General features: G+C 33.0%; 1 protein-coding gene and 2 long non-coding RNA genes across 5 annotated transcripts; all 3 read left to right on the forward strand.

Annotated features, from left to right (window-relative positions):
* The first annotated feature begins 2298 nt into the window (after positions 1 to 2298).
* Positions 2299 to 4264, forward strand: LOC106316583 (cytochrome P450 71B17-like). Its single transcript, XM_013754472.1, has 2 exons — positions 2299 to 3260; positions 3344 to 4264. Exons 1-2 carry the CDS (start codon positions 2361 to 2363, stop codon positions 3983 to 3985), a joined length of 1542 nt encoding a protein of 513 aa, XP_013609926.1. The 5' UTR covers positions 2299 to 2360; the 3' UTR covers positions 3986 to 4264.
* A 1590-nt stretch (positions 4265 to 5854) lies between these two features.
* Positions 5855 to 6980, forward strand: LOC106317415. Of its 2 annotated transcripts, XR_001265125.1 has the most exons (4): positions 5855 to 5875; positions 5952 to 6131; positions 6483 to 6596; positions 6721 to 6980. It is a non-coding gene; the product is annotated as an uncharacterized LOC106317415 (long non-coding RNA). The 2 variants fall into 2 exon arrangements; XR_001265126.1 differs by lacking the exons at positions 5855 to 5875; positions 5952 to 6131 and adding an exon at positions 6163 to 6298.
* A 6570-nt stretch (positions 6981 to 13550) lies between these two features.
* On the forward strand, positions 13551 to 14559 carry LOC106316134. 2 transcript variants are annotated; one of them, XR_001264741.1, is made up of 3 exons: positions 13551 to 13669; positions 13984 to 14188; positions 14291 to 14556. It is a non-coding gene; the product is annotated as an uncharacterized LOC106316134 (long non-coding RNA). The 2 variants fall into 2 exon arrangements; XR_001264742.1 differs by having other exon boundaries at positions 13558 to 13669; positions 13981 to 14188; positions 14291 to 14559.
* The last annotated feature ends 437 nt before the right edge of the window (positions 14560 to 14996 follow it).

The following is a 14996-nucleotide window of genomic DNA, read 5'->3' on the forward strand; positions in this document are numbered from 1 at the left end:
TTGATCTCGAAGTCCTGCCTGGTGCAGGGTGGAGGAACAATGGCAGAGCGCGTAGTAGGGATGTTACGCGGAAGGTTTCTCTCCCCGATCGGAACAGTCTGTGCATGTTGCTCCTGCCGCGCGAGAGCAGCCTGTTCAGCAGCATCCTGCTGAGCTTGGATGGTCTGCTGCATTTGAATCATCTGCTGTTGCATCAGTTGCATTGCTGCAGCGAGATCATCTTGATGGCCTTGATCACCCATGTTGGTGTTGTTTAGCCTTTGTTGTTGTCGATTTGTTCTTTCTAACCTTGCTAGCTCCTGGTTGGTAAGTGTAACCAATTCTCCTTGTGCGTTTCTCCAAGTATGTCTACTGATCATGCACCTGGAACATTAGTTACAACAAAAAAGGATAGAGCAAGTTAGAGGTCTTAGACTAAATAAATAACCAAAAAATAAAGGTAAAAGATGGTCCCCGGCAACGGCGCCAAATTGATATTACGTGTATACGCACACCAATTAACCTAATGTGCACACTACCACAATCGAATGGTATGTCGATGTACTACTTTAGGATCGAATCCACAGAGACCAATGATTACACTTTATTTCTATAAGATCAATATCAAGCTAAAACAATATGGGGGTTTTAAAGTTGATTTCTTAACAAGCAAGTAAGAGATTGATTTAAGGTTTTTCAGATGATTAAGAATGCTAGCCTAGGGTGGTTTGATCGGGTGTTAAGCAAGTGTGAGCCAAACAATTATTCAAGTTCCATTAAGAGAAAGTCTAGAACTCGGATCACTCAAATAGAACAGTCCACTGTCGTGATACTGCTCCCTATGCTGATCGATCTTGATACCTAAACTCTCATTTGGATCAAGACGCGACAGCAAGCAATAGAGATCAAGTCCGATATGTTCACAAAACACCCTAACATCTACTTTCGCTGGTTAGGGATATGATGCTCATTCAAGTTATGTCTAGCAACCTATAACACTTTTGATGAATAGATTAAACCTAGAATCAGGCACTAAGTGGTTAGCTTGATGCAAGCCTTAAGAACAACAGTGAATGAAGACAATCGATTTATAACTTATTTATGTCAAGCTCACGGATCTAACACCCTAACACCCTAGACTAAGCAAGCTGACTACTCAGCCATGAAGCAAGAAAACACAGAGACAGAGATATAAAGCAGCATGAAATATGACTGAAATAAAGTAATAGGGTTCAGGGGGTTCTTCTCTAAATCGAGAGAGATGGCCTTCTCCCTTTACAAAGTAGCAAAATCTCAAGTCTCCAACTCTAAGGTCTGGTTCCTTGTGTAAAAAGTATCGTATAATAGTCAGGAGAAACAGAAAAAGAAGATATATCAAAGCCACAGGCGGCTGAGAGAGAAAATAGAGAGATTAGGGCAAATCCCGAAATAGGTTGTAGTTTCCTTAAAAATCTCTGCCGCTGGAACATGCACTCGGGTTGTTCCGCTCTATCCAGAACAGTCACTCCGGTTGCTCCGCTATCCGGAACAGTCATCAAGACTGTTCTGCGTGAAAATCACCAAATTGCATTGTTTTCTGCCTCTTTTGTTCCAGCTGGTGCATCTCCCATCCAATGCAACTCCAGACATGTAATGACTCGAAAAGGATTAGGAAGACTTGATAAAGACTTGAAAACTAATTGAAAAACATATATATAAGATGTATAAAACACCATATATCATACATGTGTAATATCAAAAAGATATCGTTGTTTAACGCTGCCGGATTGGTCAGATTTTGGTGGCTATTCTTAGATCTGTAGATGCTACACAAATATTTACGTGTTTGTATATAATCATACATGTAATCATTACAAAACTAAAGAAGGAATAGGGGCACCACGGTCATTTCGCAACGTCTAGAGATGGGCCTGACCTTTGGACCATCACTTTTTCCCGTTCTCCAAATTTTCTAATATTCTACTATTTTCGGTGCAAATCACTCTAGATATTTTGGCAAGTGATAAACATTAAAATTTTGACCCATGTTATAAAAATATTCTGGCTCGGCCATTGATCCTTCGAAATGGTTTGTAGCCACCTCAATATGAGGTAGGTAATAATATGTTGATGTTGTTGTGCTGCACGTATGCATTGGGGCCTTGGGGGCTTCAACAATGTCAGTGTGTCTATGCTTTCAAGAATAAAACAGTATTCACCGTTATAATATACATTATTTGAACACTAATTTCTAGAAGTTTCACTGTATTTTGAGATGAGTTTGAAGCACATCTCAGTGGACTCCAATCAAGTTTTGTTTTCTTTTTGCCTCTTGGAATTATCAAAGTACTTAAGAACATCTATCAATTTCATTTTCTCAGTAAGCCTCGAAACAAAGAAAAATGGCAATCTCTTTGCTCTGTCTTTTCCTCATCACCATTGCTTCCTTAATCTTTGTCGGAAAGAAGATCAAACGCTGTAAATGGAATCTTCCTCCAAGCCCTCCACAGTTTCCGATAATCGGAAACTTACACCAAGTTGGGGAGTTGCCTCACAGGTCACTCCAACGCCTAGCCGAAAGAACAGGACATGTCATGCTTGTTCACTTAGGGTTGTCCCCTGTAACGGTAGTCTCATCAAAAGAAGCAGCTGAAGAAGTGCTCAGAACTCATGACCTAGACTGTTGCACGAGGCCTAATCTTGCCGGACCGAGGCTAATCTCTCGGGGTTATAAAGATATCGGTTTTACCCAATACAGTGAAGAGTGGAAAGAGCGGCGTAAGTTTTTGGTGCGCGAGCTTTTCTCTTTGAAAAAGGTTCAGTCTTCAAGATATATCAGAGAGGAAGAGTGTAACTTCATGGCCAAGAAACTGTTCGAATCCGCAGTTGATCGATCTACAGTCGATTTGAGCAAAACTCTTTACTGGCTAACCGCGAGTATCTTCTTTAAACTTGCTTTCGGACATAGTTTCCACGAGAGCAAGTTTGTCGATCAAGAAAAGATCGATGAGCTCGTGTTCGAAGCCGAGACTGCCCTAGCTAGTTTCACTTGCTCTGATTTCTTCCCCGTCGCCGGAGTTGGATGGCTTGTTGACTTGCTTTCTGGACAACACAAGAGACTCAAAAATGTTTTCTTCAAGCTCGATGCCATGTTTCAACATATGATCGATGATCATTTGAGTCCTGAAAGATCTTCAAAATATCACGATGACATTATAGTTTCAATGTTGGATGTGATCCATACACAAGAAAAGGATGATTCCTTAAAGCTAACAGTAGATCATATGAAGGGGGTTCTCACGGTAAATCTAAGTTTTTTTTAAACACATTATTAGTATTCAAATTTAATCTAAAGTTTTAACTTATTTTATTGGTTTGTTGGTAGAATATATTTCTTGGTGGGATAGACACAGGGGCCGTCACTATGATATGGACAATGACGGAACTCGCTAGAAACATGGAAGTGATGAAGAAAGTTCAAGGCGAGATCCGAGACCGCTTTGGAAACAGTAAGGAGAGAATCACCGAAGAAGATATTGGTAAGGTTCCTTACTTGTACCTCGTGATCATGGAAACATTCAGGTTGCACCCAGCACTTCCTCTTCTGCTTCCAAGGGAAACTATGGCTCACATCAAGGTTCAAGGCTATGATATTCCTCCGAAGAGACGGATCTTGGTCAATGCTTGGGCGATAGCTCGAGATCCCAAGATTTGGAAAAACCCGGAAGAGTTTAATCCCGAGAGGTTTATAGATAATCCTGTGGGCTATAGGGGACAGAATTTTGAATTCTTACCATTTGGCTCTGGTCGAAGGATGTGTCCCGGGATAACAATGGGGATGGCTACGGTTGAACTGGGACTCTTGAACTTACTTTACTTCTTTGACTGGAAGTTGCCTGATGGGATGACGGAGAGAGACATCGATATAGAAGAAGCTGGTACTCTTACGGTCGTCAAGAAAGTACCTCTTAAGCTGGTCCCGGTTCTTAGTTCACTGGTTACACCAAACTCCAGTTTCAGAAAATGACGAAGTTTCGAATACACTCTCTGGCAAAAAAATGGAATGTATGTTATGTATAAGTGTGTCTGTATGATAACGATCCGTGCACTTTTATCTTAAACTGTCTGTAAGATTTTTGTGAAAAGCCTGAATAATGGCTCCGTGGAGTCTTATATATATATGGAGACTGTGTTGTAGATATGTTTCATTACACTCAAGTTCTCGTCTCCTTCTTTAAACCTTACATATATTTAACATGCGACTCATTGAGCATTAAGAGAACATTAAACAGATAAGTGTTTAGGATTTCAAAGAGATTAAACCTATAAAAAGAAAATGATAGAAGAATCACGTCCCTGAAAGGTAACAAAGCTGTTCTCAGAATTTCTTAGTATAATACGTCATCAACGACACAAGCATGCGCCCAGTACTCCTTAGAATTCAGCATCGATTGTGTCCATTTTCCATTTACTTTTCTCAGAATTCCTCATGTAAATCTTATTCTGCCATCACCATAGCACCATGCCACCACGTGTGGCTTTTGAGCTCCATGTCTTTCTTGGTCGTTTCTAAGGCTCCCACATTTGATTTTATGTATAACAGTGGCTGAACCAGAACATTTATCTACTGAAGGCAGAGCATATTTTTGAAAATATAGTTTATAAATTACTTAACTACTATAAATATACTATACGTTTTACCCATACTCATAATTTAAAATATTGTTACATTTTAGATAGATTTGTTGATAAAAAATATAATAATCACTAAAAGTTTTGATCACCATTGCGATAGTATAATAATAATTTTTTAACAATTTTTGTTTTTGAAAACATTTACTGACGCTTGTGATTATAACACGCAAAATCATAACTAGTTTTAGATAATATATTTTTTGAACAAAAAAATAGATAATATATTTTAAAATTTATAGTATTCAATTTATAAATAATAAACACAACCCCGAATTTTCTATGATTTCAAAACATAATCATTTCAACGTAATAGAAATATATAGTATGATTAAATAAATTAAAATAATATAGATTATTCTACCTTAACTCAATCAAAATTGTTGTTGGGAAGTGTATGCATGTAGACGAAAATTTGTCCAGACATTCATTTTCTTAAAGTTTTAGCCTTCGTGTATATTTCTTAATAGCAACTAACAAATATTTAAATGAAACCAGCGTAGCTTTAGTTAGACCATGATTATAGGTAAAACCCCAAGGAGGGGTCCTTAAATTTTTTTTTTTTTAATTTTTTTTTCTGATTAAAAAAAAAAATTAGAAAAGCACCAAACGCGGCCCCCACAAACCTCTCTAATTTCGATCCTTAATGGATGACTTTCGGGACCGGTTATAAAAAATTTTGTGGATCCTACTGACCAAACAGTTGAAAAACCTACCTAGGATCGTGGGATATTTATGCTCTTATGGATTATCTAATCTATTAAAACAGAGTTCTATTTGAAATTACCGTGGCATATTTTATTTTTGGACCTATTCAAAAGTTTGTGACTAAATATATACACGCTTAAAATATTTCTCTTTTATCATGTATATCATCATCTATGGCTACCATCTTCTTTCTCTCTTTCTTATTTTCATAGTTGTTTCCATGATTTGATGCTAAATTGAGATTTTTTCGTCTGGATTGATCAAAGATTGTTAACTATTGAACTAGACTTGAGTTTGCACTGTGATTTTGTGTGTTTGTGATTTTAAGAACTGTGTTAAGAGTTGTTCGATTGAGATTCTGGGTATTGGTTTGAGATGAGTACACATCGATCTAAAATTTGAAATTGATGATTAAGATTGCTTTAAGAGGTGTTTTCGGTTGATGCCCTTCTATCGGATTAATCAAAGCTATTTCTGGGTATGATAGGTTGACTCCACCTCCACCAGTAGCAAACAAGTAAGGTCTTTTACTGTAATGAGACAGAAGAAAGGTCTTTGCTTTTAACTAAAATAAGTATCTTTGCTTTGTTTAGGATGTGCCTGAGTTTGAATCACAGTTTCTTTCTATGGATTCTTTTGAATCTAAACCATTAAAGGGATTGAAAATTGGTTTCATTCACGAGAAGCTTGAAGAAGGTGTTCATTCCGGAGTGAGATCTGCAACTGAGGAAGCTGCTTCTCATTTAGAAGGATTGGATTGTGTACTAACATAGGTTTTTTCTCTAACATTATGTTGTTCTGTGTGTTATTTGTGTACAAATACATAGAGATTTATGTTCTGAAATTCACATGTCTCTCTTCTTTCATTCTCTCTTGGACTACCAACTTACATGTGATTGCCTCATCTGAATCATCTTCCAACACGTAATGATGGTGTCAGGTAAACTCGGTGATAGACTTGATTCACAATGTATGTGATCTATACATTATAAGAATTAGTATAATATATGTTCTCTTTGGTGTTAATATATGAATTAGTAACAAATAAATGTTCTCTTTTGTCCCTCTTTAACCGGTTTTCATTACACATAACATAAAGTTTTGTCGTATGAATTCTGTTGAAGGTTAATGTGAATCTTGCGGGGCTTCCTGCGATTGTATTACCATGTGGATTAGTTGAAAGAGGTTCCTCGGGTCTACCGGTTGGTCTTCAAATGATTGGTGCAGACTTTGATGAGGTTTGTTACATAAACTCTTTGCTTACTCTCAAGGTTAGCTTGAGAACAAGGTTTTTTTACTTTGGTTCACTTCGATTTTGCTTAGAATAATGATTGATTGAGTTTTTTTGGTTGTTGGTTTTAGGAGAAATTGCTGAAAGTTAGTCACATATTTGAACAGACTCTCAAAGATTCAGGCTTTGTTTCTTCAACGTTACCAAATGTAGCCTGCACATGAAGGTTCTGTTTTTTTTTTTGCGTTTTACTTTCACGCTTTATTTAGGCAAAGCGAATTAATTTTTTAAATTCTGTTAAATACTATTGCAATTGCATTCATGCACTTGATCCTTTTAGTCTTGTGAACAAAACGGTTGTTTCACTATATAAGTAGAGCCAAAACCAATATGGATATATATTGTACATCTCTAATGTAGAGATTAGGGCTTCTTTTATTGATATTTGATGCCTTTCCATCTTTTGTACATTTGTGTTTTCTATGATTGTATTTATAAATGATGGACAAATAATAAAACAAAGTTCAATCGACAGTGGTAGAAACAAAATTCTAAAAAAAAAGATTTACGTCTTCATTTTAGTTTCTTTACTTCACTATTAAAAATATATTTATTTGTTTTATAGTATCTTTTTATGTTTTGTTTTAAGATATATAATTTCTTTAGATTCCTATTTAGACTAAAAATATTTTCTATAACAAAAACAATATTTGTATACTATGATCATCACTATTGAATATACAATTTATCTTTATCACATAGAAGTACAAAATTTGCAAATATTTTATAAGTTGGTATGTATCTTTGAGATATACCAAATCCTTAAACATAGTTAAAAATTAAATCATTCAATAAAAAAATAAGAAAATGTAATAAAAAAATAGTTATCTAAATCAGAATATCAGATCCAGGCGCTCGAATTGGACCCAAAATTTATTGGTTCCTAATGTTGTTATTTGAACCAAACCAAGATCAAAATAACAAAATCCAAACCAAAACCAAATTCATAAATAACCGAACTACATTATCGCTATATTTCTTGAACCGAAAACCAAAACCCCACAACCGAATCAGAACCAAACCAAAAATCAAAAAAAATATAATCTGGACGCAAACCGAAATTTATAAAATATCATCAAATATTAAATTTTAATTTAAAAGCATAAATTATAAATAAATAATCTCGCGCTACCGCGCGGATCAAAATCTAGTTATTGTGTTTAAATTTGGGCACAATATCCACATTATAGTGGTACACGATTCAGTGCACCACAAAAAGGATCATATTGCATATAGATCAAGCGAAGTGACTAGGGATATGAAATATCTAAAAACGCATCTAGGTCACGCGCTAGCCTAGGATATATCGACAACGGTTTCTTTCAGGAGTAAAATTACTGGAGATTAAGACTCAGATATCAATACAATCAAAAAGAGATGCAATCACTAGGCCTAACTAACAATCACCTAGAGATGAAAACACAAATCTCTAGATGATTAAGTTTCAGGAAAACTCATCCACTCTTGGCTTTGGTTGATTTGGGAACTCCTTCAGAGTCGCTAGCCTATATGCTCCAATGTTCAATAAAAATTTAAGTGTTTTTGACTTTGGAAAATACTATTTTTATTCGTATAAAAATAACTACGTTATTTATTTTAAATTCATTTTATTTAAAATCTAATTTTATTTTACTTGGTTTTTAATTTTTAATATATTTTATTTTTGAAAAGGTCATTTTATTTAGGTAAATATATGGAGATTTGAGAAACATATAACTAAGAAAAAATATTGATTTCAATTGGTGACCATATTCTACTAACAGAATATTGGTGACATTCTTATTCCTCAATTTTTATATCAATCATGTTGATTTTTTTTGTCAAATTATGACACATGGGTTCCACTCTATTTCTCTCATTTTTTCGAGGATGAAAAAGTTTATGAAGAAAAAATTTATATTCCAATTTTGATGGGGAATGAATTGAAGAAAAAATTTATATTCCAATTTTGATGGGGAATGAATTGAACAGAAAATTTACCATGAACCATTTTTGTGTATAGCAAACACAGAGTTTTTGCAACATAAAATTGTTTAAACAGGGTAAATTATCGTATAAGTTATACTGTAGTAGGTATTATTACTGCCAAGTGCTCCTTCTGGTTTATTGTGTGTGTTATAGATTATTTGTTTTGGGCTCAAAATGTATGTTATAGATAAAAACAAAAGTATTAAGAAATTTAATTTTCTCAAAACAGTAACCATTAAAAACAATTCAACCAAACATAAAAATATAAAACATATTGAAAACTCTTATCAGAATTCCTCAGGTAAATCTTATTCTGCCATCATGACAACACCATACCACCACACCACATGTGGCTTTTTAGCTCAGGTCTTGCTTTGTCGTCTTAAGGCTCCCACATTTGATTTTATGTATCAAACAGTGCTTCAACCACAGCGTTTATCCACCGAGCAAACATTTTTGTTTACAAACAGCACTGTTTGTGTATCAAACAGTGCTCACATGTAACTACAAAAATGTTTTGCTTTGTTTACAAAAAAAAAATTATTTTTGTAGTGTTCCAACCGTCCAAGCCTCCTACGGCGTCTACTCGGTTAGTAGATCTCATCTTGCACTATAGGCTGTGCATTAATCTTTTAGAATATTTTATGTGCTCTGCCGTAATTCGTACAACATCGTGAATTATTTTCTGATAAGTCACTCATTGTTCTATTATTTCAGCTCAACACGTTTAACTTTGAAAATCTTTTGGAAGGTATGATCCGGAAGATAAGTGCATGCATTTCAACATATACCACAAATCGAGATATTACGTTCACCACATAATGCAACGTTCTCATTGGGCCCCAGTATTGTCATCAATGTTAGTGTGAACCTACACATGATTACTCACTCGTTTAAATTTGGATCTAACACTATTCGTAACGCCCCATCCACCTACAGTTAATGAACCTCTCACGCCCGCTCACTCAATCTATGGGCCTCATCCCGTGCAACGGGCAATGTATTAATTTTTTGGAAGATGGAAATCTTTGCTAGTGACCCTGCAATCACCAGATGAGCTTTTCGTGTTTTAGCCTCACTCGCACGATATCGTAAATCACTTTCTGATATATCTTCATCCTTCTACTACTTCAGCTAAAACATGATTATATCTGGAGTCTTTCATGATGTTAACCAAAAAAATAAGTGCACTTTAATGATATAAGTATTCAAATCGATTCTCTTATACCTTTTCAACCTATACCACAAACTGAAATATTAAAAAAAATTCTGCAAATATAATTTATAAATTACTTAACGACTATAATATATTATACATTTTATCCATACTCTAATTAAAAATATTTTATAATATATTATTTGTTACATTTTACATATATTTGTTGATAAAAATAAATAACCACTAAAACTTTTGATCACCATTGCGAGACTATAATATTTATTTGAATATTTTGTTATTAAGATATTTATAGACGCCTATGATAGTAACATTTAAAATCATAACAAATTTGGCATAAAAGGGTCAAAATGACTAAAATAAATTTTATTAAAAAGATAAAAGACACTTATGCTCCTAGTGATAGTAACATTCAAAGAATGGAGTTTTGGGAGGTGGAGTTTAAAATTTAGAAAATCACATTTTAAACCTTCAGACTCACACTTACACGCACTTTAACTTTGAAATTTTTTCATTAACACTTCTTACCTTCAAAGTAACAATTTTAACATATCAAACCATAAATTGTTTTCCTGCCAAAATTTTGATGACATAAAAGTATCAAGTGTCAAAAAGAGATGATGGGGCGAAAAGACTAGATAAATAACGATGACGTGTAAAATAAATAATTTTTTATATCTTTTTTCAATTAAAATAATAAAACTAAAAATTAAAGTTTTACCAACACTATATTTATATAGTTAGAAACTTTAAATATTAATCTTTGGAAATTTAGACAAAAAATTAAAAAAATTAATCTTTGGAAGAAAAGATGTTATGTTATAAAATTATAAATATATATATATATATATATATATACAAACAAAATTAAAATTCAAAATCATATCAAAAATATATAGCAGATTTGTAAATATATTAAAAACAAATTCTTATAGTATAAATTTTTTATGGTTGACAAAGGATCAAGCCGAGAATTAGAATCAACAAAAATAAAGTATATTGGTTATAATTGAGAAGTCCGTGCTAATTCTTTGATTGAATATCCTTTGACATCTGGAAAATTGTTACAAAATCACAATTTGTGTTTACTATATTTACAAATCCAGTTATATATTTTTGATATGATTTTGAATTTAAATATATATTTAAATATCTATTTTTCTCTTTTTATAATTTTATAACATGACATCTTTTTCTTCCAAAGATTAAAATTTCCATTTTTTTTGTTTTCTTGTTAAATTTCCAAAAGATTAAAACTTTAAAGTTTTAACTTTATAATATAGTTTTGGTAAAATTTTAATTTTTATTTATTTGAAGAACTTTAACTGGAAATAAATTATAAATATTTTTTAAAAAATATATTACATACCATCGCTATTTATCTAGTCATTTTTCGCAACCATCACTTATTGAAACTTCATACTTCCATGTCTCCATATTTTGGCGGGAAAAAAATTCTAAGGTTTGATATGGGAAATTGTTAATTTGAAGGTTAGAAGTGTTAGTAAAAACAGTTCAAGGTTTAAACAACATATAAATGTCAGTCTGAATGTTTAAAATGCGACTTTTAGAATTTAAATAATAATAATTAATATTTTAAATTTAAAATAACAATTTTAAAAATAGTTTCAAAAATAATTTCGGGATTTCGAAGAAAAGAATTTTAAAAAAAAGTAAAAAGAAAATTCGAATTGAAAAATGTATTTTTTCAAAAAAAAAATTATTTATTTTTATTATTTATTTAAATTTTTATTTATATTTATAGAATACATGTATAAGTGTATTTTACCTTTTTAACGAAATCTCTTTGGTCATTTTCTATTTTGTGTTTTTTTTTTGGTTAAACATGGGCGTCCGGATCTTCCGGTCGGGTTTTGGTAGAGATGTCAGACGGATGAACCCATGTCCACGTAGTCTACCCCGTACCGGGTTCAACTTTCTTACGAACTGCGCGGATTGGTACATCCCGCATAGCTAATTGGTTCTGTGGGCTAATTCACGAGTCTCCGCTTGTAATATTTAAAATATGCTACGTAGTTTTCATGCTATTTGAATGTCATTATAGAATGAGTGTACCCTATAAAAAAATTAAATCATGGAATTTTTTCAGTAAATGATATGCATTAGAGTGAAAACGTTCATTTTCAAAAAGAAACAATAAAAGAATCATAGACAAACGAGAGCATAAACAAATTAATTTTACATTGCTCTTATCATTTAAATTATTTGCGTATAGTAAGTTATTTTTTAATAATTATCTAACACTTGTGGCAAGGAATTAACATAGTTGAGAATAGCGAATATATAATAAACTAAGATACAAAAGGCAAAGATCACTCAATAGCCTACTATATCAATTGATACAAATATGAATGTTAAAGTGTTGAGATAGTTGATTACAAAATTCAATTCATTGTATTTGATGCAATAATTGGCTTCTAAAGTTTATAAAAAAAAAACATAAAACCTAATTTATGTTGTGTAAATATGAAATGTGATTTTTTAGATGTGTTGTTTGTTCTTGTTTTTTTCTATTTTTTTTATTTTAAATGGCTCAAATTATTTTTTTATAGATAATAAAATATTTAAGAAAACATTTTTGTTTCAGGTTATTCATAATCTTTCTATTGCATCAACCTCTTAATTTTAGAAATGTTAAATGAGCCAACTCGCGTCCAATTAGTCCAACCCGATGCAGACTCAATTTTATTTTGGTATGTGCGGGCCGGCCTACCGCAGGTTGCGGTTTATATACTTATACATAATCTGCAGGTTGCGGTCCACTTTGACATCTCTAGGTTTGGCTCGGCTACTTTCGGATCCGGGTCTTTTGGGTCTTCTTTTGGGTCCTAGAGATTTGGACCCAAATAGGTACTTGGAAAATTTTGGTTCGTGTTCGGATTGGCTCCTTTCGGATCCGGGTTGGTTCAGACCTATAATTGAAATACATGCAAAATACATGTAACTTTCAGGTCCGTAGCGAATCCGGGTTGGTTCAGACCTATAATTGAAATACATGCAAAATACATGTAACTTTCAGGTCCGTAGCGAATCCGGGTTGGTTCAGACCTATAATTGAAATACATGCAAAATACATGTAATTTTCAGGTCCGTAGCGAATCCGGGTTGGATTCAGGTATTTATGATAGGAAAAAAACCTGAAGTACCCAAATTCTATCAAAATTTAGCCAAAATTCATCACATTTATCTAAAATTTTACAAAATAACCAAACTATTAATAGTTGAAATTAAACATTTTCAAAAACTAAATTTGACATGTAAAATTTCATATTACTTGAAAATGTTATAAAATAATAAAAAATGGTAACAAAAAGACATTTTAACTAAATCATGAGCTAAAATATAGAAAATAGAACATATGTATTCATAGTTTTGGATATTCATATTTTTAGGTCGGGTATCAATCAGTTTTTTTTGTATTGGGTCTATTCGGTTGGTTCTTTTCGGATCCATGTCGGTTCTTTTCGATTCCGGTTTAGAATTTTGAGTCTGGATAAAATGCCGAGGCCTAGTTTTGATAAATAAAAACTGCACGTTAATAAATATGATTTTGAGAATTTTTCTCTACTTAATTTTGAATAAAAACTACATTAATATTATTGAAGGATATATTTTTTTATAAGGGAATTTACGGTGGATAACCATGATAACAAATTTAATTAGGTGAATGACTATGACACTATTTGATAATTTTAATTCCACAATTGCCTCTATATGCTTACGTTAGTTCTCTGACACATATGTTCATAACTTGATTTTCTTTTTTTTTTGTTCCAGATTTTTTTTTGGTTGTTACGAAAGCATCTTCTTTGATTTTTCTTAGTCTTTTATTCAACATTTTTTCCTTCTGAATGGTATGAATCCCACTCCTCTCCTTCATTTTTTTCTATTTGTTCATATTTCAGATCTACGCATACTTTCTGAGATTAGAGACTAAAAAGTTTAAAACCAAGATTCATCTTCGTTTTTCCTTCCCTATCTGTACAATTCTGATTGTAACTGTTTGTTGGCTCCAATACAATTAGATCTAGGTGTGGATCTGGAAAATGTTTTTTTTTAAAACTGATGTTTCTTTTTTTTTCTTGCTGTATTTCTCAAGCATCTTTGTTCCTTCTTCATTCATCTTTGTGATTCTGATTATAATCTCTATGTTGTGTGTCTGTAGCAGCTAAAGGAAAGAGAAGAAGTGAGCAATATGGATGGTCGACACGTGTTCCACAAGAGGTGACTAGAGGGATGGTTTAGTTCTTGTTCACTTGATTTGGTATTGTCTTGTCATTGTTTTAGATTGATATTATCACCGGAGGAAAGAGCAAGAAGACCAAAAGACAGCTTCAAAGTTCGATGATGTCTACCTCAAGATTTCCGTTAAGGTAATACTATGGGGTATCTATTACATCATTGTGTTTGTTCCATTAGTTGAATCTCCATGACTTGTTGTCTGAATAGTATGTCACAATGAATTAACTTGGCAGATATACAAATGGTAAGGAGAACTGACATCAAGTTCGATGTTGTGATTTTTAAGAGAATTTTCATGAGCAAAGTCAACAAAGCCCCTCTTACATGTGCTAAGATGGTTTCTGGTTATCAGTCAAGATATCCGTCTGTTCCCTAAACATCAAGTTATTTTTGTTGCTATCCAGTTGCTCAAAGTGCAAGACATTGTTTCTTGTATTTTATTAGATTGTGTAATGAAGATGTTTTTAAGTTATGATCTACAAAATAGTTATCCTCTGCATCATATCTTGGTGCTGCAGTTTAGGTAAACGAGTCATTGAAAAAGAATATTTTAGTCTTTGTATGGAGTAAGAATGCTAAAGTTAAGAAGTGGATCACGTAGAATAAGACATTCTAGAACTCAGGTTATTGAACATGCATAAAATATTGAGCTCCCCCCTCAGTCTACAACAAGTAGAAGAGGTGGTGGTGGCAGAGTAAGGGGAAAAGCTGCTCCTCCTAGACCCACTGGTGCGGCCAGTTATTGAATAGTTATCCGGTTATTGGATAAGTTATGTTATTTGAGTTATGCCGCTGTGTATTTCTAGTACTCATTAAAGTGGCTAAATCTAAAAATGACATTTAATCGAAATGTAGTCATTCTTAGTTGTTTTATAGAGATGGTTATAGTCATGAGAAAGCATTTGTTTAGACATATGTACTTACCAATTCACACAATAG

The sequence above is a fragment of the Brassica oleracea genome, chromosome C9 (assembly GCF_000695525.1).
Source record: "Brassica oleracea var. oleracea cultivar TO1000 chromosome C9, BOL, whole genome shotgun sequence".
Lineage (NCBI taxonomy): Eukaryota > Viridiplantae > Streptophyta > Magnoliopsida > Brassicales > Brassicaceae > Brassica > Brassica oleracea.